At 47.9% G+C, this 27116-nt stretch overlaps 1 protein-coding gene across 4 annotated transcripts in view; it reads left to right on the top strand.

The window, feature by feature from the left end:
- The window catches only part of col5a1 (procollagen, type V, alpha 1), a 367061-nt gene that overhangs the window by 272164 nt on the left and 67781 nt on the right, over nt 1-27116 (top strand). For all 4 annotated transcript variants that reach the window (XR_005943793.1, XM_041193587.1, XM_041193586.1 and 1 more), the window contains exons 26-37: nt 2487-2531; nt 3917-3970; nt 5529-5573; nt 6470-6523; nt 8813-8920; nt 10506-10559; nt 10646-10699; nt 17214-17258; nt 17403-17456; nt 18987-19031; nt 22961-23014; nt 24625-24678. Coding sequence is in view for 3 of the 4 variants with exons in the window: in XM_041193587.1 (XP_041049521.1) it covers nt 2487-2531; nt 3917-3970; nt 5529-5573; nt 6470-6523; nt 8813-8920; nt 10506-10559; nt 10646-10699; nt 17214-17258; nt 17403-17456; nt 18987-19031; nt 22961-23014; nt 24625-24678 (666 nt within the window). In the remaining variant the exon portion in view is untranslated. The remainder of the gene's footprint in view (nt 1-2486; nt 2532-3916; nt 3971-5528; nt 5574-6469; nt 6524-8812; nt 8921-10505; nt 10560-10645; nt 10700-17213; nt 17259-17402; nt 17457-18986; nt 19032-22960; nt 23015-24624; nt 24679-27116) is intronic.

Here is a 27116-nt window from a genome sequence, read left to right as displayed (position 1 = left end):
ATTACCAGGGAAAATGTACTGGTAAAACTAGTAGAACTAAAGGTTGACAAGTGCCCTGGACCTGATAGTTTTCATCCTAGGGTCTTATAAGTAGAGGCTGCAGAGCTAGTAGATGCATTGGTAGTGATCTTCCAAAATTCCCTAGGTTCTGGTGTGGCCCCAGTATGTTCAAACATCTCTATTCGAGAAAGGAGGGAGGCAGAAAACAGGGCACTAAAGGCCAGCTAGCCTCACGTCTGTCATAGGGAAAATGCTAGAATCCATTATTAAGGAAGTAATAGCAGGACATTTAGAAATCATAATGTGATCAGTCAGAGCCAACATGGCTTTGTGAAAGGGAAATCATGATTGACTAATTTGAGGAAGCAAGGTGAATAAAGGGGAACCTGTAGATGTGGTTTACATTGATTTCCAAAAGGCATTCGATAATGTGCCACATCAAAGGTTACTACAAAAAATAAGAGCTGATGGTGTAGGAGATAACATAATAACATGGATAAAAGATTGGTTAGTTAACTAGAAGCAGAGAGTAGGGATAAATGAGTCTTTTTCAGGTTTGCAAAGCTATAAGTAGTGGAATTCCACAGGAATCAGTGCTGGGGCTTCAACTATTTACAATCTACATCAATGACTTGGATGAAGGGACCTAATTTTGGTTGCTGAATTTGTTAATGACACCAAGATATTCAGGAAAGTAAGTTATCAAGAGGACATAAAGAGCCTACAAGAGAATATAGACAGGTTAAGTAAGTGGGCAAAAATTTGGCAGATGGAGTATAATGTTTCAAACTGCGAGGTTGTTCACTTTGACAGGGAGAATAGAGATACAGTGTGTAATTTGAATATAGAGAGACTGCTGAACACTACAGTACAGAGGGATCTGGGTGTCCTAGTACCTGAATCACAAAAAGTTAGTATGTAGATACAGCAAGTGATTAGGAAGGCGAAAGGAACGTTGGTATTTATTGCAAGAGGAATGGAATATAAAAGTAGGGAAATTTGCTACAGCTGGACAGGGCGTTGATGAGACCACATCTGGAGTACTGTCTACAGTTTGATCTTATTTGAAAGAAGATATATTTGCTTCAGAAGCAGTTCAGAGAAGGTTCACTCAACTCATTCCTGGGATGGGGGGTTATCTTATGAGGAAAGGTTGGACAGGCTGGGCCGATATCCATTGGAGTTTAGAAGAATGAGAGGTGATCTTATTGAAACATATAGGATCCTGAGGGGACTTGACAGGGTGGATGCTGAGAGGATGTTTCCCCTTGTGGGAGGGATTAGAACTAGGGGGCACAGTTTAAAAATAAGGGGTCTCCCATTTAAGACAGAGATGAAGAGGAATTTCTTCTCTCAGAGGGTCATTAGTCTGTGGAATTCTCTTCCCCAGAGAGCAGTGGAGGCTGGATCATTGAATATATTCAACACTGAGTTAGACAGATTTTTGATAGACTAGGGAGTCAGGGGTTATAGGGGGCAGGCAGGAGAATGGGTTTGAGACCACAGTCAGATCAGCCAAGGTCTTTTCGAATGGTGGAGCAGGCTCGAGGGGCTGAGTAGTCGACTCCTCCTAATTCTTTCATTCACCACCAGGCAAGAGTTGCATTGGCAGGGGGGAGAATTACATCACTGGGTACGGTTACATCACCTGGGGGGAGTTCTCAGGATTTGAGTGTCACCATTTATTATCCGTCTCTAGTTGCACCCATCTGATGCAACTGAGTAAGTTCAGGCCGCTTCAGAGGGTGGTTAGAGTCAACCACATTGGTGTGGGTTTGGAGTCACATGTAGACCAGACTGGGTAAGGATGGCAGATTTCCTTCCCTAAAGGGCATTAGTGAACCAGGTGGGCTTGTTTGATAATCTGACAGCTTCATGGTCACTTTTTAAACTGAATTCAAATTCTCAAACTACCCCACATTGAATTTCATAGAATCATAGAATGATTCTGCACAGAAAGAGGCCATTCAGCCCATCTTGCCTGTGCCAGCTCTTTAAAAGATCTCTCCAATTAGTCCCACTGCCACCTTGCTCCTTTCCCCATATCTCTGTAAAATTCTCCTTTTCCAATATTTATCCAATTCCCTTTTGAAAGTTCCTATTGAATCTGCTTCCACCGTCCTTTCAGGCAGCACCTTCCAGATCACAACAACTCACTGTGTAAAAAAAACTCTCATCTCCCCAAGTGAAGTTTTCAAAACTGATCTTGATAGATTTTTTGTTGTTGGGTAAGGGAGTGGGAAGATATGGAGCAAAGTGGGTAGGTGAAGTTGAGATACAGATCAGCAATGATCTGATTGAACAGGGTACAAACCTGAGGGGCTGAATGACCTCCTCCTATTCCCCAAATCAGATACTAATGATTAGGGCATCACAACAAAGCAAACCTGTGGGAAAAGTAAGATGCGTGATCAGATGAGCCTGTGGGGGAAAGCTGACTATGCATTGCAGCTCTGACCCTTCAAGATCTTATCTTTATGTCTCAGGGTCATCCTGGCAAAGAAGGTCCCACTGGAGAGAAGGGAAGCCCGGTAAGTTCCACTTGTCTGCTTCTGTCTTTCTTTCCCTTTAACCTATTCTTGTTCTTTATTGCATGCAGCAAGGCATCTAGTTTAACCCACCCATATACCCTAGATCCCTCCCATTCACCATAGTCCCTCCTGTCCACCCTGGGTCCCTACTATCTACCCTGTGTCCCTCCTGTCCACCCTGGGTCTCTCCTGTCTACCCTGGTTTCCACCTGTCCACCCTGGGTCCCTGCTGTCCACCCTGGGTCCCTGCTGTCCACCCTGGGTCCCTGCTGTCCACCCTGGGTCCCTCCTTTCTACCCTGGATCCCTCCTTTCTACCCTGGATCCCTCCTTTCTACCCTAGACCACTGCTGTCTACCCTGGGTCCCTCCTGTCCACCCTGGGTCCCTACTATCTACCCTGGGTCCCTGCCGTCTACCCTGCGTCCCTGCCGTCTACCCTGCGTCCCTGCCGTCCACCCTGTGTCCCTCCTGTCCACCCTGTGTCCCTCCTGTCCACCCTGTGTCCCTCCTGTCCACCCTGTGTCCCTCCTGTCCACCCTGTGTCCCTCCTGTCCACCCTGGGTCCCTCCTGTCCACCCTGGGTCCCTCCTATCCACCCTGGGTCCCTCCTGTCCACCCTGAGTCCCTCCTGTCTACCCTGGGTCCCTCCTGTCTACCCCGGGTCCCTCCTGTCTACCCCGGGTCCCTCCTGTCTACCCCGGGTCCCTCCTGTCCACCCCGGATCCCTGCTGTCCACCCCGGATCCCTGCTGTCCACCCCGGATCCCTCCTGTCCACCCCGGATCCCTGCTGTCCACCCCGGATCCCTGCTGTCCACCCCGGATCCCTGCTGTCCACCCCGGATCCCTGCTGTCCACCCCGGATCCCTGCTGTCCACCCTGGATCCCTGCTGTCCACCCTGGATCCCTGCTGTCCACCCTGGATCCCTGCTGTCCACCCTGGATCCCTGCTGTCCACCCTGGGTCCCTCCTGTCTACCCTGGTTTCCTCCTGTCTACCCTGGGTCCCTGCTGTCTACCCTGGGGCCTACAGTTACCTGTCGAGTTGCTCTTCATCACCCATGACCCCATCTCTGGCATCAGACTCGACGCCCCAGCCATTTGCCTGTGGTTGTGGTGTGGTACCCTCTCACACATGGAGACACAGCAGGGAGGTGATACCATGGAAGCCTCAGGAATGACTCCGACCCGAAGAATGTGAGAGTCACCTGGTGAAACTTTGTCTGTCAAGCAAGTTGTCAACAGCGACTTGGAGGAAATGAAAGGAGATGGTTTCCAGAAATTCCTCTACTTTATGAAACTACACTTATACCTGTCTTGTTTGTGAACTCTCAATCTTTCTAATCTCAACGAAGCCCCCATTGATTATTACCTTTTGCCTCTCCAGGGTGCAGCAGGGCCACAGGGGCCCATTGGCTATCCAGGGCCACGTGGGGTCAAGGTAAGACTTTTTGATTAGAAATCCAAGGTGGAGACCATTAGCCCAGAGAATAGAACACCACCCAAGCGAGGTGGTACGGGTGCCCCACAAACTGACTCACACTGAGGTACGGGTCCCCCACACACTGACTCACACTGGGGTACGGGTCCCACACACACTGACACTCACTGGGGTACGGGTGCCCCGCACACTGACTCTCACTGGGGTACGGGTCCCACACACACTGACACTCACTGGGGTATGGGTCCCCCACACACTGACTCACACTGAGGTACAGGTCCCACACACACTGACTCTCACTGGGGTACGGGTGCCCCGCACACTGACTCTCACTGGGGTACGGGTCCCTCACACACTGACTCACACTGAGGTACGGGTCCCACACACACTGACACTCACTGGGGTATGGGTCCCACACACACTGACTCTCACTGGGGTATGGGTCCCTCACACACTGATTCTCACTGGGGTACGGGTCCCCCACACACTGACTCTCACTGGGGTACGGGTCCTCCACACACTGACTCTCACTGGGGTACGGGTCCCACACAAACTGACCCTCACTGGGGTACGGGTCCCACGCACACCGACTCACTGGGGTACAGGTCCCACACACGCTGACTCTCACTGGGGTACGGGTCCCACGCGCACAGACTCTCACTGGGGTACGGGTCCCACGCACACTGACTCTCCCTGGGGTACGGGTCCCACGCACACTGACTCTCCCTGGGGTACGGGTCCCACGCACACTGACTCTCCCTGGGGTACGGGTCCCACGCACACTGACTCTCCCTGGGGTACGGGTCCCACGCACACTGACTCTCCCTGGGGTACGGGTCCCACGCACACTGACTCTCCCTGGGGTATGGGTTCCACACACACTGACTCTCACTGGTTTCGCACCCACAGACCAGGGACGCTGCTTGTGGCACCTGATTGGCTCCTGGTGGTTTAGATTTTGGATTAGTCAATTTGTAGGAGTCAGTCAGTGAATGTACAATGAGCCAGTGAGTGGGGTCCTGGACAAAGAGAACTTTAGAGCTTGAAGATAAAATTCAGACTTTAAAATCAAAATTCTTTCAGAACAATCAGCCTCTGTTATTTTTTCCAGCAGCCTGCGGGCAGTAAAGGGGTTGGGGGAGTGGGCTGGATGAATGCTCCTCCTCTCCTAGCCAATGGCCGTAGGGGTTCTGCAGAGATTTGTGCGGTTGCCAAGTTTTGCCCATGAGTGTGTCACACACGGCAGCAGCTGGGCAAGACTGGCACAGTTCCACCCATACCGCCCTATTTTACACGCTCCCACCCCCCTCACCCCCCTCGCAAAAACTATGCCTGCCGGGGGCATATAAAAAGTAGCACATGGTTTTAATGGAGGAAATGCAGCCGCCAGACTGATAATGTGGGAGGTGTGAGTCAGGCTGAAATACTCACTGGGGGCCAGGGGGAGGTGCTGCTCCAAGTGTTTGTTCTCCCCTCTCTGAGTGTCACGTCCTGGCTCCAGCACATCGAGGGGTTTCTTGTACCAAAAGCCATGAACTGTGACCTGCTCTTTTTTCAGGGTGCTGATGGTGTTCGTGGTTTTATGGGACACAAAGGTGAGAAGGTAAGGAGCAGATTATCAACCTCGGGTGTGAAGTACAGGTGTGTTCGAGCGCCTGAGAACAAGCTGGGTGAGCGTGTGTGAGCCTGGGGCCAGCGTGAACGTGGGCTGAGCATGAGCGTTGGTCAGGGGCGAGTGTGTGTTGGTTGTGGGTGAATGCAAGTGTGGGCAAGTGTGTGTGAATGTGTGCGTGTGTGTTATGGGGGTGTGTGTGTGTGTGTGTGTTGTGGGTGTCTCTGTGTGTCTGCGTGTGTGTGTTATGAGCATGTGTGTGTGTCTCTGTGTGTGTGTTGTGTGTCGTGTGTGTGTGTGTTGTGAGTGTCTGTGTGTGTATGTGTTGTTTATGTTGTGTGTCTGTGTGTTGAGTGTCTGTGTGTGTGTGTTGTGACTATCTGTGTGTGTGTGTTGTGTGTGTGAGTATCTATGTGTGTTGTGAGTGTGTGTGTGTGTGTTGTGTTGTGTGTGTTGTGTTGTGTGTGTATGTGTTGTGAGTGTGTATGTGTTGTGAGTGTGTGTGTGTTGTGAGTGTCTATGTGTTGTGTGTGCGTGAGTATCTGTGTGTGTTGTGAGTGTTTGTGTGTGTGTGTATGTTTTGTGTGTGTGTGTGTTGTGAGTGTCTGTGTGTTGTGAGTGTGTGTTGTGTGTGCGTGAGTATCTGTGTGTGTGTTGTGAGTGTCTGTGTGTGTGTGTGTATGTGTTGTGTTTGTGTGTGTTGTGAGTGTCTGTGTGTGTTGAGAGTGTGTGTGTGTGTGTGTGTATTGTGAGTGTGTTGGGTGCGGGTGCATTGTGAGAGACAGTCAGCCATTGAGCAATCTCCATTGTTTGGACATGGAGTGAAGTACCAGTTGGGATGGCTGCTGATTTAATGTCATTCTTCGGTTCTCTTTCTGCTTCAACAGGGTGAAGACGGCTTCCCAGGTTTCAAAGGCGACATGGGAGTAAAGGGTGACAGAGTGAGTAACAACCAAAAATCCTGCTCCTGCTGAGCACTCTGGGACTGAAGACAGGAACAGAATCCCAGAATTTAACAACACAGAAGGAGGTCATTTGGCCCATCTTCCCTGTGCTGGCTCTTTGAAGGATCTGTCCAATTAATCCCACTCCCTCCTGTTCTTTCCCCAGAGCCCTGCAAATGTCTCCTTTTCAAGTATTTATCCAATTACCTTGTGAAAATTACTATTGAATCTGCTTCTTTGACCAACTCGCTGCATAAACAAAATTCTCATCTCCCCCTCTGTCAATTTTCTTACACTTCTGAGTCCCTCTGGTTACCGACCTTCCTGCCATTGGAAACAGCTTCTCCTTATGTACTCTATCCAAACCCTCCCTGATTTTGCACCTCGATTAAATTTCCCCTTAACCCTCTCTGCTCTAAGGAGAACAATCCCAGCTTCTCCAGTCCCTCCACATTAACTGAAGTCCTTCATTCCTGGAACATTCTATTAAATCTCCTCCGCTCCCTCCCTAAGGCCTGGACATCCTTCCCAAAGTGTGGGGCCCCAGCCCCGGAACTGGACACAGTCCTCCAGCTGGGGCCTAAGCCAGTGGGTTAAAGGTTAAGGTGATAAAGTGTAAAGTTACTGGCCTGGCAGTAACACACAGACAGCCAGGGGCGAAGGCTTTCACAGCTGACTATCCCCATAGCTCGCCCTCAAAACCAGGAGACTGGGTCAGTCACTGAGTCCAATCGTCACAATGAACGATCAGAGAAGCAAGGGAATTGACTGTAGCACACGGTCTTGATGAGCAAAGCCCTGACTGTGGATGAGTCCCATCCTTTAAAACAAATTACACCCCACCCCCATCCCCTTTTAAATTGCATTAATTCCCCTTACTCGTGCCTCTTGGGTCGTCACCCCTGTGTTTGGATTGCATTCCAATATCCTCTCCATTTTTCTGTGAAAGCCACAAGCCAGTTCTTGGTAAAGATGGTTTAGTAGAGACTGAAGTGTCAGGCACCCCAATCCCAGCCTTGTAGAGTGGGGGGGGGGGGTTGGGGGCGAATCCCCAAGCAGCACCCACCCCCACCCCATTTCAACACCCACTCCCCAGCTCAGCCCCAGCTCTGCCTTGCCACCCTCACTAATGCTCGCACGCTCTCTTACACACAAGCCTGTGAGCACACACTCACTAAGTGCTGCAGTCAGTGATGGGCACAGAAGAGGGTTGGATCCCCATTGAAGGACCAGCAGCGATACCAGGAGATGCTGCAATCAGCCCAGGCGGAACTGTGCAACTCACTGACGCTCACAGTGACCACTGGACAGAGAAAGTCTGTTCAGGAAGTCATTCCTGATTCCACCACTCAAATTAAAACTTCAAAACAGGCAGTGAGGAGTTCAGACCCAACAAATCGAACGCTGCCCTGGATGAGGGGATAAGAAACTTTCAGTTCACATGACTCTTTCCACTGTGCTGTCTCACTCCATCTCTTGCCCTCTCTCTGTCCATCTCTCCCTGACTCTTTCGGTCTCTCTTATTATATTTCCTGTGTTTTTGTACATTATAAACTCAATTGTTTGTGATCTCGGGCTACAATGCAGTTTTTTCAGGCTAGTAAGTGTACTTGATTCCAGGGTCTGTGCACTAACGATTTCTACTCCCTCAGCCATTTCCTTCATGATCGCTCTGCCAGACTCTGTCCCCAGCGTCTGAGCCGTTTAATGTCACAGTTTGTGTGAGACACATGCTGCTTCAGTGCCTCCTCTCCAAACTGTCTCTGCATGATACTGGTGAAACACAACACATTGTAAACCCAAACTAGTCCACAAAAGGAGCTATATTCAAAGAGGAATTAGTTTTCAGTTAAGATTCAGTCATCAAAAGGATAAATCAATCTAAAATATTTCACAACTTCCACTTTTTGGAAAGGGGTACAGCTAATTAATATTCTGGAACGTAAAAGCACAGAAGAGAACACTGCCCTAAGTCTGAACTGTACAGAGACAGAGCTGATCAGCAGGAACCTGGGAGGCACCAGCCAAATATGGTCACAGTCCCGCTCGCTGTAACATGGAGGGATCCTTCACTCTGTGTCTGCTATCGGGAGTGTTTCTGTGCCCCACACTGTCTGTGTCCCTTGTCCTACTTGCTGCTCACTCAGTGCAGACACCAGTGCCCCTCGCCCCTCATGTCCCATTCCCTGTGTGTGCTGCAATTCAGCCACTTCTGTGGCCTTCAGTTCACTTGCTAATCCTAGGCTTTTCCCAACTGATGGATTCTTGTTTTTGTTTTTTGGCCAGGGTGAGATTGGCCCAGCAGGTCCCAGGGGAGAAGATGGTCCCGAAGGTCCCAAGGGTCGTTTTGGGCCTTCAGGAGATATTGGTCCACCTGGAGCAGCTGGTGAAAAGGTATCTAAAGATGAAGCGTTGCCAGATGTCCCGGGGTTTGTACTTCTGAGCAATAAGTGTCACTGAGAGGGAGTCAATAAGAACAGGCAGAAAAATTTCCTGTCCCTTCATCTCAACAGCAGTAACCCATGGTGGGCTGTGTAAATATTTAGCATGGGGTAACCTTTGGCACTTCCTGCAGTTCAGTGAAGCAGAACAATAAACCAGTTCGATCAGGAATCCCGACGACGTGCCTAACACTCTGATTGAGCTCTTTGAAGGAGAGAGTGAAAATGTGTTCAGAAACAATGTGACACGGTTCTCAAGAGTGAAAGATTCAGGGTTTCAGTGACAATGTGAGAAGCTGAGTGGAGGCGGGATTGTGCAGTTTTCTTTTTATTCATTCAGAGATGGGAGCGTCACTGGCTGGGTCAGCATTTATTACCCATCCCTAATTGCCCTTGAGAAGGTGGTGGTGAGTTGTCTTCTTGAACCGCTGCAGTCCATGTGGTGTAGGAACACCCACAGTGCTGTTAGGAAGGGAGTTCCAGGATTTTGACCCAGCGACAGTGAAGGAACGGTGATATATTTCCAAGTCAGGATGGTGAGTAACTTGGAGGGGAATTTCCAGGTGGTGGTGTTCCCATCTATCTGCTGCCCTTGTCCTTCTAGATAGTAGCAGTCGTGGGTTTAGAAGGTGCTGCCTAAGGACCCTTGGTGAATTCCTGCAGTGCATCTTGTAGATGGTACACACTGCTGCTACTGTGCGCTGATGGTGGGGGAAGTGAATGTTTGTGGATGTGGTGCCAATCAAGTGGGCTGCATTGTCCTGGACGGTGTCAAGCTTCTTGAGTGTTGTGGGAGCTGCACTCATCCAGGCAAGTGGGGAGTATTCCATCACACTCCTGACTTGTGCCTTGTAGATGGTGGACAGACTTTGGGGAGTCAGGAGGTGAGTTACTCACTGCAGGATTCCTAGCCTCTGACCTGCTCTTGTAGCCACAGTATTTCTATGGCTAGTCCAGTTCAGTTTCTGGTAACCCCCAGGTTTTTTTTAGTGGGGGATTCAGTGATGCCATTGCACATCAAGGGGCAATGGTTAGATTCTCTCTTGTTGGAGATGGCCATTGCCTGGCACTTGTTTGGCATGAATGTTATTTGCCATTTATCAGCCCAAGCCTAATTATTATCCAGGTCTTGCTACATATGGGCATGGACTGCTTTAGTATCTGATGATTCACAATATGGTGGGGTTGAGGGATATGTTGGTTAGGTGGACTTGGGGCAACTGAACCTTTCTTGATGCTAATTACCCCTATGTGACAATATGAAATATCCATTTACTCCACAGAATAATAGACTCAAGGGTAAACTCCATAAGTGAAAGATGCCAGCCATACAAATAAGGTTCAGTGATCCATGGGGTTGGCTCTCCAATCCACAGTTGAATGACTGAAAGGTCCACTTTGGGAGTTGAGATTCCTGGCTCTTTGAAAGCTTTTCTCAAAGTGATATTATCCCAGTGCACCTGTCTCCTGTAAGAGGGGTTACGTGGGAATTCCCCTGTTCCTGCTGCCCAGTTAACCTGTTTCCTCTGTTGCTCTAGGGAAAGCTCGGAGTTCCAGGCTTGCCGGGATACCCAGGAAGACAAGGCCCAAAAGTAAGTCAACCTCCTGCAGTCACAAGGCAGTTCCCATCCGGAATTCTGAGAGTTCCTGTTGATGATTTTTCTCTCACTCATTTCAGGGTTCGATTGGATTCCCAGGATTCCCAGGAGCGAATGGCGAGAAAGGAGTGAGGGTAGGTCTCAGCTGAATAACTGACAGACATTATGTGTTGTGTTCTGCCATCCAGAAACGGGTTTCTTTGTCAGGGGAACTAAGTAGCCTGACGAGGAAGGGCTAATGGTTTATTATGTGAAGAGATGGGTTTATTCCCCCAGCCCAGTGAGGTTTTGCTTCATCCACTATGGTATTGAGGCTCACAATGTAGAGCACAGACTGAGTTTTAAGGGTCAAGACTATGGTGTAGGGCATGAAAGGTTAAAGCCAAAATAAGGTAAGAGCTCACCGTGTGGGGGGGTAATTTATTATCATAGATAGAGGATTGGTTAGGTAACAAGAAGCAGAGAGTAGTGATAAATGGGTAATTTTCGGGTTGGCAAGCTGTTACTAGTGGAGTACCACAGGGGTAAATGCTGGGACCTCACCTATTTACAATTGGATGAAGGGACTGAGCGCATGGTAGGTAAATTTGCTGATGACCCAAAGATAGATAGGAAAGCAAGTTGTGAGGACGGTACAACGAGTCTGCAAGGAGATATAGACGGGTTAAGTGAGTGGACAAAAAGTCTGGCAGATGGAGAATAATGTGTGAAAATGTGAACTTGTCCACTTTGGCAGGAAGAATAGAAAAGCAGCAAATTTTTAAATGGAGAGAGATTGCAGAACTCTGAGATACAGAGGGACCTGGGCGTCCTGATACATGGATCACAAACAGTTAGCATTCAGCTACAGCGAGTCATTAGGAAGGGAAATGGAATGTTGTCTTTTATTGCAAGGGGAATGGAATATAAAAGTAGGGAACAAAAACAAAAATACCTGGAAAAACTCAGCAGGTCTGGCAGCATCTGCGGAAAGGAACACAGTTAACGTTTCGGGTCCGAATGACCCTTCAACAGAACTAAGTAAAAATAGAACAGATGTGAAATATAAGCTGGTTTAAGGGAGGGAGGTGGGACAAGTAGAGTTGGATAGAGAGCCAGTGATAGGTGGAGATAACCAAAAGATGTCACAGACAAAAAGACAAAGAGGTGTTGAAGTTGGTGGTATTATTTAAAAGAATGTGCTAATTAAGGGTAGAAAACAGGATGAGCAAGGTACAGATAGCCCTAGTGGGGGTGGGGTGGGGGGAAGGGATTGAAATAGGCTAAAAGGTAGAGATAAAACAATGGATGGAAATACACTTAAAAATAATGGAAGTAGGTGGGAAAAGAAAAATCTATATAAATTATTTTTGCTTTTATAAAAGTAAGGAAGTCTTGTTACAACTGTACAGGGCATTGCTGAGACCACATCTGAGTTTTGGTCTCCTTATTTACAAGGGATAGACTTGCATTGGAAGCAGTTCAGAGAAGGTTCACTCAGCTGATTCTTGGGATGAAGGGGTTTGTCTTATGAGGAAAGGGTGAGCAGGCTGGTCCTATACCCACTGGAGCTTAGAAGAATGAGAGATGATCTTATTGACACATATAAGATCCTGAGAGGGCTTTACAGGGTGGATGCTGAGAGGAAGTTTCCCCGTGTGGGGGAATCTAGAACTAGCGAACACAGTTTAAAAATATCAGGTTTCCCATTAAGACAGAGATGCGGAGGAATTTCTTCTCTCAGAGGGTCATTAGCCTGTGGAATTCTCTTTCCCAGAGAGCAGTGGAGGCTGGATCGTTGAATTTATTCAAGGCTGAGTTAGACAGATTTGTGAACAGCGGAGTCGAGGACTATGGGGCGTGTGGGGGTAGACAGGAAGGTGAGTTGAGCCACAATCAGATCAGGTCTTATCAAATGGGGGAGCAGGCTTGATGAGCTGAATGGCCTACTCCTCATATGCATGTTCTTATGCCCTGTTACCCTGTTGGGGGCTAATCACATTCCACTGAACAGATGTATGGATCAGTTTGAAATGCAGGATCTATAATTTCTAACACTGTATGGGTAACTTTAATGATTCAGAGATAGATTGGCTGGGATGGGACAAAGTAATGTATAGACTGGAAGAGGGCGATGGGGTTATACAGGGTGTTGAGAATTGATTTCTAGATCAGTTTGAGGATAGCTTGGAGTTGGGCATTGAATGTCAAGATGCTGACCCATAGAAACCTTAAAATAAAACCCCAAAAATCTTCTACACTCCTCTAAACTCTGCTGGTTTCACTCTCTGACCACCTGGGAATGGGATTGACACTCTTCCGCATACCCACCTCCCCTTCCCAAACTTCCAACTCGAAAGTGGCAATCAGGGGTCGTACAACTGAAACAGAACCTGCTCTGCTCATTTAAACAGCTCTCACATCTGTTTTGGGTGGGGATTTCCTAGCTACCTGTTTACAGGTGTTAGTCTGTGTGGACTCCTGGACCAGCTCGCACTGGGATTTTCCACCTTCCCTAAACCCAACTCACCTACAAAAAGCTGCCAGCGACCCCAACCGAGAGTCTGAGAACCAGGAGCCAAGCACTTAAGTGAGTTGGGCTGTGGCTCAATGTGGGAGTGTTGCAATGAGGCAGGATGATTCTCAGACTTGCTTTATCCAGGGAAAGCTTGCTGGTTATAGGACACAGGATCTGGAGCAGAGCCAGGCTTCCTGTGGCTTCTCCAGCCAATGGAACGCTCCATTTAGCTTTTTTGCTAGAAGCTGATTACCAGGCCAGAGGGAGCGTTGGCCTCGGTCCAATGGAAGCTTGCTGGATTCAGCCCTTTCCAGCATCACATTATTCAGTGTCTATCAGGAAGACCCCTTCTCACTGTCTCTGATTGTCAGCGTCCAGTTCTCAAGGAAACTAAATAAAAAGGTGAGGGGGGGCGGGGAAGTGTGGAACTGGGTGAGCTTCTCTTGCAGAGAGCTGGTGGAGGCACATTGGGTCAAATGGCCTCCGCCTGTGCTGTAAACATTCTAGGATACTATTTTAATTATTTAAATGTGGCTTCCTTAAAAGGGGGCCTCTGAAAGGGGGAATATCCTCAATTTGTTTCTAGACAGCAGGAGGGTTGACCGATCAGTTCCCCACTGCTGCCTCCAGCCTCTTTGGGCAGTGGGTATCTCAGATGTCCGCCCAGATCCAAACCATTGATCCTCAGATAAAGGGACCTGCTCCCTTCCCACCTTGAATCCTGACTCCTGCACCCCCATTCCCCCACCATCATCCATCGTGAACCTCCCAACTCTAAATCCCCCCCACCACCCCTCAAGCCCCCCACCCCAGAACCTGTCACCACCCTACCCACCCACCCTGAACCCTGTCACCATCCCCATTCCCCCCACCCTGAATCCCACCAGAGCCCCCAGCCCCTCCCGCCACACCCCGAGTATCCCCAACTCCGACCTCACCACCCCACCCAAACTTTGGTGAGACCATTGGGAAAGCAGAGAACCAGGGCGGGGGTGTTGCCAGGGGGGAGATTCGGGATCCAGACCAGGATGTTGAAGAGTTAAAATTGTCCTGCTCTGGTGGCAACGTCCCAGTTCAGCAAAGCCCGTGGTCAGTTTCCCCTCATCGATTGGCTGCATTGGCTCGGGTTGTTGGGCTTATGTGATTTATAAATGAGACAGGAACCAGGATCCCAGTGTTAGCAGTTAGTGTTTGGCAAACTGGTTTGAGGTTCCTCCGTTCACTGATTTAAGGGGTGTTGACCCACTTAAAATGAATGAGTTATCATTTATATAAGACTCTGGTCAGACCCTATCTGGAGTAACTGTTCATCCCTGGGCACTGCACCTCAGGATGGAGAGATTGGTCTTCAGGAGACTGCAGTGCAGATTCACCAGGGGTGATGTCAGGAAGCACATCCTCACACACAGGGGAGTGGGAACCTGGAACTCTCTCCCCCAAAAAAGCTGCCGAGGCTGACGGTCGGTTGAAAATTGCCAAACTGAAGTCGATAGATTTTTGTTGGGTAAGGGGATTAAGGGTTACAGAACCAATGGGGCGGGGGGGTAGGGGGGTAGTGGTTGGACGGGCTTACAACAACAATGACTTGCATTTATATAGCACTTTTAATCTGGTAAAGCATTCCAAAGTGCTTCACAGAGCTACATGAGATATTGGGACAGTTTTGTCAGAGGTCACTTTCAAGGAGCACCTTAAAGGAGGAGAGAGGCAGGGAGAGTGAGGGAGGGAAAGGCAGAGCTCAGGGTTCCAAACAACTGAAGGCACGGCCACCAATGGTGAGATGAGATTTAGACCAGCCTAAATTGAATTGAAAGCTGGAAAGGCTTTGAGTGACAGGACATCCTTTAACAGATGAGTAAAGGTTGGCAGGACTTGTGTCCATGCAGTTTTAGCGAGACTGTCATTTGTAAATGGATATGTTAAAGAGCATCTCCCTGACCAGGCAAAGTTTACATTCGGTGCTCCTTGAGGCAGCTGAGAATAGCTGCCTGAGCTGTTTTATTTTTTAACTGCTCCGGGTCTGTTATCCTGCCAATCTGACCACACAGAGCCAGGAAAAAAGCATAAATCCTGAGTCCTGGGGACTTTGGTAGGAAATGCCTGGACACGGATCTTTATAAGGATCTGAGTTTACCATTTGGAATTTTGTACATTCTCTGCTTCATTTTCCAACAGCAGCACAGGGTTCATATCCTCGGACATGTGAGGTAGGGAGTTGGGAAAAGGAAGAGGAGTTGAGCACTGTGGTGTTTGATCATCAGATAAATCCCCTTCCCCTGGCCCTGTCTCAGCTATCCTTGCTATGCAATCACAGTCCAGAACACTGCCTCTAGTTGGGTCTTTCATATGGAGTCTAGGTCTGGTCACAGAGAAACATACAACCCCCGCTCCTCATAGAATCATAAAATCTTACTGCACAGCGGGAGGCCATTCAGCCACCATGCCTGTGCTGGCTCTTTTACAGTTATCCGATTAGTCTCGGTCCTCTGTTCTCCTCCCATAGCCCTGTAAAATTTCCTTTTCAAGTATTTATCCAATTCCCTTTTTCTGATTATCCTCAGTTTGTCTCCCTCTGGTTATCAACTCTCCTGCCAGCAGAAACAGCTTCTCCTTATTTACTCCATTGAAATCCTTCATAATTTTGAATGCATCTGTTAAATATCTTAACCTTGTCTGCTCTAAGCAGAACAATCTCAGCCTCACAGAGGCAAAACAGTATCTTGTTTTTGCCCAGTGGGTCCTGACTGACCTTTGTCCAGTGGGTCCTGACTGACCTTTGTCCAGTGGGTCCTGACTGGCCTTTGTCCAGTGGGTCCTGACTGGCCTTTGTCCAGTGGGTCCTGACTGGCCTTTGCCCAGTGGGTCCTGACTGGCCTTTGCCCAGTGGGTCCTGACTGGTCTGTGCCCAGTGGGTCCTGACTGGTCTGTGCCCAGTGGGTCCTGACTGGCCTTTGTCCAGTGGGTCCTGACTGGCCTTTGCCCAGTGGGTCCTGACTGGTCTATGCCCAGTGGGCCCTGACTGGTCTGTGCCCAGTGGGTCCTGACTGGTCTGTGCCCAGTGGGTCCTGACTGGTCTGTGCCCAGTGGGTCCTGACTGGTCTGTGCCCAGTGGGTCCTGACTGGTCTTTGTCCAGCGGGTCCTGACTGGCCTTTGTCCAGCGGGTCCTGACTGGCCTTTGTCCAGTGGGTCCTGACTGGCCTTTGTCCAGCGGGTCCTGACTGGCCTTTGTCCAGCGGGTCCTGACTGATCTGTGCCCAGCGGGTCCTGACTGGTCTGTGCCCAGCGGGTCCTGACTGGTCTGTGCCCAGTGGGTCCTGACTGGCCTTTGCCCAGTGGGTCCTGACTGGTCTGTGCCCAGTGGGTCAATGTGCCCATACAGGCCACCAGGTGAAATGGTGTGTGTGTGTGTGTGTGTGTGTGTGTGTGTGTGTGTGTGTGTGTGTGTGTGTGTGTGTGTGTGTGTGTGTGTGTGTGTGTGTGTGTGTGTGTGTGTGTGTGTGTGTGTGTGTGTGTGTGTGTGTGTGTGTGTGTGTGTGTGTGTGTGTGTGTGTGTGTGTGTGTGTGTGTGTCACGATGAGGTCATTGGGATGTGACAGGCAGGTGTAAAGGAGGTGCCTGGTTTGACTACCAGGGCCTCTGCGCATGTTCAGATTAACAACTTCAAATCATGGATCCCGTGGGTCAGTAACCTGGGTGATTTTAATTTCACACCCACTGGAGAATAGGGTTAAAATAATTCCCCTCTCTTTTGTAACCATGGAGAAATGTACCTCTGTAGGTGAGACACATGAGGATGATTCATTGTGATAGGGTAAACACCAGGAATACAACAAATTGCTTTCCCTTTGACTTGTAATGGAGAGTCTGATTTGTGGGTCATTTTCTCAAATGTGTTCTCAGAATGTGGCATCACTAGCAAGCTGGCATTTATTGCCCATTCCTTATTATCCTGATAGAACTTGCTCAGCTACCCCAGAGGGGTGGAACCTGCGTTCACATCAAACCAGCCAGGATAAGAATGGCAGGAATATCTGCCCATGAAGACTGATGAACATTGGAGAAAGGGAGGGCTTCTTGACAAGGGGTGAGTGCTGACGCTGACCTCATCACCCACAATTTGCTCACCTATATCTTCATTCTTTATTTCTAGGGCACTCCGGGAAAAGCAGGCCCAAGAGGACAGAGAGGCCCAACGGTATAAACCTATTTATTCAACATTATCATCACCAGTTCCTGTGCATCACTGCTAAATGTCAATGTTTTTATGCTTTAATTTCTCCTTGTAAACCTCAACTGTTTGTTTCATGTGGATGTAAGTTTGTTTATTTTGTCACCAAAGGGTCCACGAGGTGAACGTGGTCCAAGAGGATCAACAGGAAAAGCCGGCCCTAAGGTAACTTTACGGTTTAGATGCAGAGTGAAGCTCCCTCTACACTGTCCCCATCAAACACGCCCAGGACAGGTACAGCATGGGATTAGATACAGAGTAAAGCTCCCTCTACACTGTCCCCATCAAACACTCCCAGGACATGTAGAGCACGGGGTTAGATACAGAGTAAAGCTCCCTCTACACTGTCCCCATTAAACACTCCCAGGGAAGGTACAACATGGGGTTAGATACAGAGTAAAGCTCCCTATACACTGTCCCCATCAAACACTCCAAGGACAGGGACAGCATGGGGTTAGATAGAGAGTAGAGCTCCCTCTACACTGTCCACATCAAACACTCCCAGGACAGGTACAACACAGGGTTAGATACAGAGTAAAACTCCCTCTATACTGTCCCCATCAAACACTCCCAGGACAGGTATGGCATGGGGTTAGATACAGAGTAAAGCCCCCTCTACACTGTCTCCATCAAACACTCCCAGGACATGTTGTGCACGGGGTTAGATACAGAGTAAAGCTCCCTCTACACTGTCCCCATCAAACACTCCCAGGACAAGGACAGCATGGGGTTAGATACAGAATAAAGCTTTCTCTACACTGTCCCCATCAAACACTCCCAGGATAGATACAACATGGGGTTAGGGACAGAGTAAAGCCCCCTCTACACTGTCCCCATCAAACACTCCCAGAACAGGTACAGCATGGGATTAGATACAGAGTAAAGCTTCCTCTACACTGTCCCCATCAAACACTCCCACGACAGGTACAGCACGGGGTTAGATACAGAGTAAATCTCCCTCTATGCTGTCCCCATCAAACACTCCCAGGACAGGTACAGCATGGGGTTAGATACAGAGTAAAGCTCCCTCTACACTGTCCCCATCAAACACTCCCAGGACAGGTACAGCACGGGGTTAGATACAGCGTAAAGCTCCCTCTACACTGTCCCCATCAAACACTCCCAGGACAGGTACAGTACAGGGTTAGATAGAAAGCACAACTCACAAATTGTCCCCATCACTCCCTTGTCCCAGCGTCCCCACTCTCTTGCTCCCAACAACTCTCACTCCTGATCCCTAAATCTCTAAATCAGCAAATTTTCCTTCTCATTCCCTTTGCTCTCGAAATATCATTCCATCTGTCCCATAATCATCTTCTTGCTGCTCTTAATGTGTGGTGTTGTTTGGACCAGTTTAGTTCTCTGGATCCAATAAAAGATCAGGCTGAAACTCTGTACAATTCATGTTCAGCTGCAGCGCCCCAACCCCTACAAACAGCGGAGACTCTCAACCCACCCATTCAAGGAAAAGATAAAAGCAATCTGATCCTCTGCCCCTTCCAAAGTAGACATGTGACACTTGGGGATCAGGGATGGGTATCTAGTAATGATCCCTGAAGGAACCCACTGAATACCTGCAAAATTTCAATTTGAATGAAGATTTTTGCAGAAATATTTTTTGTGGCATTATTATGAATATTATGAGATCATTCTTTCATTTCCTGGAGCTAATATCTCTAATTATCTCTATTCCAGGGTAGCTCAGGCAATGATGGTCCACCTGGTCCTTCTGGTGAGAGGGTAAGCAGCTACAATCCTCAAGATCCTTTCTTTTATATTCCATTGTTTCTCTGCAGTGTTTTAATGTGGAGCAAATCTTGTCCCAGTTCAGTTCTCTCTGCTCTTCCAAGTTCACAGTGGAGACTGAGGGTAACAATGAATATTTTGTGTCCATAACATTCAAATCATTCCATTATATGGAGATCAGACCATATATAATCAATCTGTCTTTTGTAGCTGGTTTTGCCTCCAATGTTCAATGAAGAAATTTGGTAAAGTAAACGGAAGTTGCCAGAATTGAATTCAAGTAGTCTTACTTGTTTGGAACATGTATATTGGATGCTCCTTCGCTTTCATCAGTCCACTCAGATCTGAGCCTTTGAGGAATACTTGACTCTTAAGGATCCAAAAAAAGTTGGCATTGCACATTCATTTTTTTTTCATTATTCATTCACGGGATGTGGGCTTCACTGGCTGGGCCAGCATTTATTGCCCATCCCTAGTTGCCCTTGAGAAAGTGGTGGTGAGCTGTCTTCATGAACCGCTGCAGTCCCTGTGGTGTAGGTACACCCACAGTGCTGTTAGGGAGAGAGTTCCAGGATTTTGATCCAGTGACAGTGAAGGAAATGCAATATATTTCCAAGTCAGGATGGTTGGTTCCCCTTCCCCTGGCTTGGAGGTGAATTTCCAGGTGGTGGTGTTCCCATCTATCTGCTGCCCTTGTCCTTCTAGATAGTAGCAGTTGTGGGTTTAGAAGGTTCTGTTGAAGGAACCTTGGTGAATTCCTGCAGTACATCTTGTAGATGGTACACACTGCTGCTACTGTGCATCGGTGGTGGAGGGAGCGAATATTTATGGATGTGGAGCCAATCAAGTGGGCTGCTTTGTCCTGGATGGTGTCAAGCTTCTTGAGTGTTGTGGGAGCTGCACTCATCCAAGCAAGTGGGAAGTATTCCATCACACTCCTGACTTGTGCCTTGCAGATGGTGGACAGGCTTTGGGGAGTCAGGACGTGAGTTACTCACCACAGGATTCCTAGCCTCTAACCTGCTCTTGTAGCCACAGTATTTATTTGGCTAATCCAGTTCAGTTTCTGGTCAATGGTAACCCCCAGGATGTTGATAGTGGGGGATTCGGTGATGGTAATGCCATTGAACATCAGGGGGCAATGATTGGATTCTCTCTTGTTGAAGATGGTCATTGCCTGACACTTGTGTGACGTGAATGTTACTTGCCACTTGTCATCCCAAACCTGGATATTATCCAGGTCTTGCTGCATTTGGACATGGACTGCTTCAGTATCTGAGGAGTCGTGAATGGTGCTGGACATTAGAGCCATAGAGTCAAAGAGGTCTACAGCACAGAAAAAGGCCCTTCGGCCCATTGAGTCTGCACCGGTCAAACAAGTACCTAACAATTCTAATCCCATTTTCCAGCACTGGGCCCATAGCCTTGTATGCCATGGCATCACAAGTGCACACCCAAATACTTCTTAAACCTTATGAGGGTTTCTGCCTCTACCACCCTTTCAGGCAGTGAGTTCCAGATTCTCACCGCTCTCTGGGTGAAAAAATTCTTCCTCACATCCCCTCTAAACCTCCTGCCCCTTACTTTAAATCTATGCCCCCTAGTTATTGATCCCTCCACTGAGGGGAAAAGTTCCTTCCTGTCTACCCTATCTATGCCCCTTATAATTTTATACACCTCAATCATGTCCCCCTTCAATCTCCTCTGCTCCAGGGAAAATAACCCCAGTCTATCCTTTCTCTCCTCATAACTAAAACTCTCCACGCCAGGCAACATCCTGGTAAATCTCCTCTGCACTCTCTCTAGTGCAATCACATCCTTCCTATAATGCAGATTCCAGAATTGCATGCAATACTCTAGCTGTGGCCTAACCAGCCTTTTATACAGTTCAAGCATAACCTACTTGCTCTTATATTCTGTGCTTCAGCTAATAAAGGCAAGTATCCCATATGCCACCTAATCTACCTGTCCCGCTACCTTAAGGGACCGGTGGACATGCACACCAAGGTCTGTCTGATCCTCGGTACTTTCCAGGGTCCTACAATTCATCGTGTATTCCCATGCCATGTTTGTCCTGCCCCGGTGCAACACCTCACACTTATCCAGATTAAATTCCATTTGCCACTGTTAAGCCCATCTGAATCTTCCTGTAATCTCCTCACTATTTACCATCCCACCAATTTTCATGTCATCCGCAAATTTACTGATCAATCCTCCTTTGTACACTATGCAATCATCAGCAAACAACCCCACTTCTGACCTTATAATGGAGGAAGGTCATTGATGTAGCTGAAGATGGTTGGGCTGACGACACTACCCTGAGGAACTCCTGCAGCTGAGATGACTGATCTCCAGCAACCACAGCCATCTTCCTTTGTGCTAGGTATGAATCCAACCAGCAGAGAGTTTTCTCCCTGATTTCCAGTTTTGATGCCACACTCTTTCAAATGCAGCCTTGATATCAAGGGCAGTCACTCTCATCTCACCTGTTCAGCTCTTTTGTCCATGTTTGGACCAGGGCTGTAATGAGGTCAAGGGCTGAGTGGCCCTAGCAGAACCCAAACTGGGCATCAGTGATCAGGTTATTGCTGATGACCCCCTTCCATTGCTTTACAGATGATGGATAGTAGACTGATGGGACAGGAATTGGCTGAGTTGGATTTGTCCTGCTTTTTTTGTACAGGAAATTTTCCACATTGTCAGGTAGATGTGCAGGGTCGACAGGGCTGCGATTGCTATTTCCAGTGCCGGGTGGGCCATCCACCATCGGACAGTTTTTACAACAATCGACAATGTCATCATTAAACTTTTAATTCCAGATTTTTACTGAATTCAAATTCTACCATCTGCTGTGGCAGGATTTGAACCCCAGTTCACAGAGCATTACCCTGGGTCTCTGGATTACTAGTCCAGTGACAATATCACTACGTCACCACCTCCACTGATTATCTTAGACAGGCTGCAACCAACAACAACAGGTTCTAAGTTGAAAAGAAAAGTCCTCTTTGTAAAAATGAAACAATATAAGTCAAGAAAAACCATCTCTGACTCCATATGAAGTTCAACTTTAAGCTACTCAACCCATGTGGGTGATTAGTTCTAGACTATCCAATGAGGAGCTGCTTTTCTTGAGAAATTTTGATTGGCCAGGACATCGGCTTCTCCATGTCGTTCACCATTTGTTGAAGCTGCTTGGACCTGGTCCATTGTCCATGTTTTGTTCCGACACTTGGACACTCACAGACTACAGCTGAGTGGACAGGTGAATATGTGGCTGTTTTTCTGCCAACGTGTCTCTGTCCCCTGCACGATACTTGCCAGGGCCAGCAAGGCACAGATTGTAACCTCAAAGTCCCAGAACGTTAGAACAATGTCAGAGCACCAACTCCATGGTAACGCACAGCTGAAGCTCTGAGAAACTATGGCAGCACCCTCTCACTGGCAGACACTTGCATAGTTAGTGACTGATCATCCAACTCCTGCTTGCGTGCTATTGGATAAGCATCTCAGTAACATAGCTCATGATGTACAAATTATCCCTACTCGCAGCTTAAGCCCATGATTTTGCTGCATCTCTTCTGAAAAGACATTAAACTGAGGTGCCATCTGCCCTTTCAAGTGGGCGTAAAGGATCCCAGTGCATCAGTTTGATGGCAGCAGGGGAGTTTCCATGATGTTTTGGGAAAATATTTATTCCTTAACCGAGACTACTAAAAGCAAATATCTGGTCATTCCTCTCATTGGTTGTTCATGGGATCTTGCTGTGTGCAAATTGGCTGCCATGTTGCCTACATTAAACATTGGTTACATTTCAGAAAAGTATTTAATTGGTTGTAAAGTACTTTGGGGTGCCCTGAGGCCGTGAGAGGCACTATAGAAATGCACAGCTTCCTTTTCTCAAACTGTTTATGTTTATATGGTAGGGGCCGCCTGGACCTCAGGGACCAATGGGATTCGCTGGACCCAAAGGACCCCCTGTAAGTAATCCCAGCAACTTGACTCGTTTTTTTATATGTTGTATATTTATCCAGATTCAGTCGTTCAAAATAAAAGAAAAAGTTCTCTGAGATTTTACACTTTTACTTATTGACAAAATGTGCACCTCACCCAGGAATAACTTCATGGGGCTTCTCTGAAACCCCAACAGCCCCTCGCTCACACATTAGTAAATAACCTCAACCATTCAATAGATTCAATCCATTTTCAAAAAGAAACTGGATGTACACTTGGAAAGGAAAGATTTGCAAGACTATGGAGAAAGAATAGGGGAATGGGACGAGCTAGGTGGCATTTTCAATGAGCAAAATGGTCTCCTCCCACACTGTTTCTCCAGGGTTACAGAGTAAAGCTCCCTCTACACTGTCCCCATCAAACACTCCCAGGACAGGTACAGCACGGGGTTAGATACAGAGTAAAGCTCCCTCTACACTGTCCCCATCAAACACTCCCAGGACAGGTACAGCACGGGGTTAGATACAGAGTAAAGATGCCTCTACACTGACCCCATCAACCACTCCCAGGACAGGTACAGCATGGGGTTAGATACAGAGTAAAGCTCCCTCTACACTGTCCCCGTCAAACACTCCCAGGACGGGCACAGCATGGGGTTAGATACAGAGTAAAGCTCCCTCTACACTGTCCCCACCAAACACTCCCAGGACAGGTACAGCATGGGGTTAGATACAGAGTAAAGCTCCCTCTACACTGTCCTCATCAAACACTCCCATGACAGGTACATCACGGGGTTAGTTACAGAGAAAAGCTCCCTCTACACTGTCCCCACCAAACACTCCCAGGACAGGTACAGCACAGGGTTAGATACAGAGTAAAGATGCCTCTACACTGACCCCATCAACCACTCCCAGGACAGGTACAGCATGGGGTTAGATACAGAGTAAAGCTCCCTCTACACCGTCCCCATCAAACACTCCCAGGACAGGTACAGCACGGGGTTAGATACAGAGTAAAACTCCCTCTACACTGTCCCCATCAAACACTCCCAGTACAGGTACAGCATGGGGTTAGATACAGAGTAAAGCTCCCTCTACACTGTCCCATCAAACACTCCCAGGACAGGTACAGCACAGGGTTAGATACAGAGTAAAGATGCCTCTACACTGACCCTATCAAACACTCCCACGACAGGTGCAGCATGGGGTTAGATACAGAGTAAAGCTCCTTCTACACTGTCCCCATCAAACACTCCCAGGACAGGTACAGCACAGGGTTAGATACAGAGTAAAGCTCTCTCCACACAGGTCAATTTCATACCTCACTCCCCGTACTAGAAGGGCAGTTTTTACTTCTCCATTCTGATACTTTTCCACATCCCTAACCAGTGTGTTCTGGGAGCAGGTTTGCTTTGTGCCAGGTTTGTACTGGTATCTAAAATATCTCGGTGGTCCCTTCAAACCAGTGGACAGAATGGGCTTTCAACCCATTGGTCTGAACTAGGTTCAAGCTCCAGTCTTGGAGGTGAAAATCCCACCCCGTTCCCCTGTAAAATGTTTTTTTTTACAGCAATTAATATTCTAACAATTGTTATCAGCTGCTAAATGCTGTCTCTCTCTGTTCTATCCTGTTCTAGGGCCCAGCTGGTAAAGATGGGTTACCTGGACACCCAGGGCAACGAGGTGAAACTGTAAGTACCAACCCCCTCTGAGATGTCTTTGATTGCTCTGCCTCCTTTGCTTGATTTGAGGAGATGTCTCCAAGGTGACCACCCTCTCCTGTATGACTGTACAAACCCTGCGGAGAGACGTGCAGAGATCAGCCACAACCCCTGATAGGTGGAGACCGTTAACACCCGGAGACTGATGACACAATCTCTGACAGCATACATCTCGGGAGATGCATTTGTCCACTTACGGAGAGGGTGGACCTCTGAACAGGAAACACACTCCATTTGTGCAGGAAATGTTGGCATCCGAACTGCAATCAGATCCCTGTCAGAAAACCTCTGAGCTATAGCGCTGCTGCACCATTTTAGATTTGGATCTGACCCAGTTTTCTGCATTCATATATCTGGGCGGATACAGAGATAATGTCCTTCAGCAAAAGGGACCCTGTCACCCTTACTAATCTGGATCACATGTGACCTCAATCCCACAATATATGCTTAGGAACTGAAGGAGGCCATTCATCTCTCAAGCTTATTCCACCAGTCAATTAGATTAAGGCTGACCTGTATATTATCTCCTTGGTTCCATAACCCTTAATCCCCTTACCCAAAAAATATCTATCAATCTCAGATCTGAAATTTTTAATTGACCCCAACCCCACCCCCAGCCTCAACAGCTTTTTGTGGGGAGAGAGTTCCAGATTTCCCTGTGTGTAAGGAAGTGCTTCCTGATATCACCCCAGAACTGCCTGGCTCTCATTGTAAAGTTCTGCCCCCTTGTTCTGGACTCCCCCCCTGCCCCCCCGCCAAAACCAGAGGAAATATTTTCGCTCTATTGACCCCATGAGCTGGTTTACTCACAATGCCTTCTGTGTGGTGGTTGTGCAAACCAAGGGGACGTAACTGTGAATTAACAATAAATGTTGGAGCTGTGCTCCAGTGCACTCAGGCACCTGTGTGGAGTTATCAGGAGGCCTGATCTTGTCCTCCCCCGACGTCTATACAGGGAGACAAAAACAAAAACAGAATTACCTGGAAAAACTCAACAGGTCTGGCAGCATCGGCGGAGAAGAAAAGTGTTGACGTTTCGAGTCCTCATGACCCTTCGACAGAACTTGAGTTCAAGTCCAAGAAAGAGTTGAAATATAAGCTGGTTTAAGGTGTGTGTGTGGGGGGCGGAGAGAGAGAGAGAGAGAGAGAGGTGGAGTGGGGGTGTGGTTGTAGGGACAAACAAGCAGTGATAGAAGCAGATCATCAAAAGATGTCAACAACAATAATACAAAAGAACACATAGGTGTTAAAGTTAAAGTTGGTGATATTATCTAAACGAATGTGCTAATTAAGAATGGATGGTAGGGCACTCAAGGTATAGCTCTAGTGGGGGTGGGGAGAGCATAAAAGATGTAAAAAAAAAATAAAATAAATAAATAAATAAAATTTCTTTTTCTCTTTTTATAATGGAAATAGGTGGGAAAAGGAAAATCTATATAATTTATTTGTTAAAAAAGAGAAAAGGAAGGGGGAAACAGAAAGGGGGTGGGGATGACCCTGAGGCCCGGGGGCTCCTGATTCACTTGGGATCTAAGAAAGAGCAACCTGAGTATATTGTGAATTGCGGGAAGCTGAGAACTGTGGAAGAGCAGAGAGATTTCAGGGTCCACACATAGAATCACAGGAAGCTGGTGGACATGTATAACGACCAGAAAGATGTTGGTTGAGGGATGAACGTTGGTCGGGAGACTCAGGTAAACTCCCCTGCTGTCCCTTGAAATAGTGCCATGCGAGTTTATCTCTGTACAGGGAGTGTCATCAGGGAGAAGGACAGCCGGCTGATTGCTTCCCAGGGCAGTGGGGTGAATCGTTGTCCTCGCCATGATAGGTCACCGATAGGGCCCCTTTATCATACTGTGCTAATTGTTAACTCATATCCTGCAAAGGAGCAAGGCCATACCCAAGTCAGCTGATTACACCATTAGCCAGAAGCTGTGTCAAGTGAAGAACAGAACAATGGGCCAAGCTGTGTTCTATTGCTACTCTGAGACAAGTTGCTTTTTCTTACCTTCTGTTATATATTCAAAACAAGAAAAGGTCCAAACATACATTCTCCCAACCCTTACTGAACTCGTGCTTCTGCTCTCACACATCCTTCAGCTCATCTTCGTCTCTTACAAGAGGCTGGGAAAACAGGGACCCCCTGTGTTGGACCCACCCCAATCCCAACCCCAACCCTAACCCTAGACAACTCAGACACCTTCTGTCAAAATTCCATCTCCATCCTATTATTGGGATATCATTGGCTATCGACCAAAACCTTACCTTCCATCTCCCAATCTCCTAGTTTGCTAGAAGTGCCTCTAATTCTGCTGTGCTGGACTGGAGAGAGTCCATCCTCATTTCTACCACTGGAATGGAATCTCCCTTTTTCAAAAAAATATGGTCGACTGGTATCCAAGAAACTC

Source organism: Carcharodon carcharias, chromosome 8 (assembly GCF_017639515.1).
Source record: "Carcharodon carcharias isolate sCarCar2 chromosome 8, sCarCar2.pri, whole genome shotgun sequence".
Taxonomy (NCBI): Eukaryota; Metazoa; Chordata; class Chondrichthyes; order Lamniformes; family Lamnidae; genus Carcharodon; species Carcharodon carcharias.
This window is presented reverse-complemented; position numbering and strand designations above follow the sequence as displayed.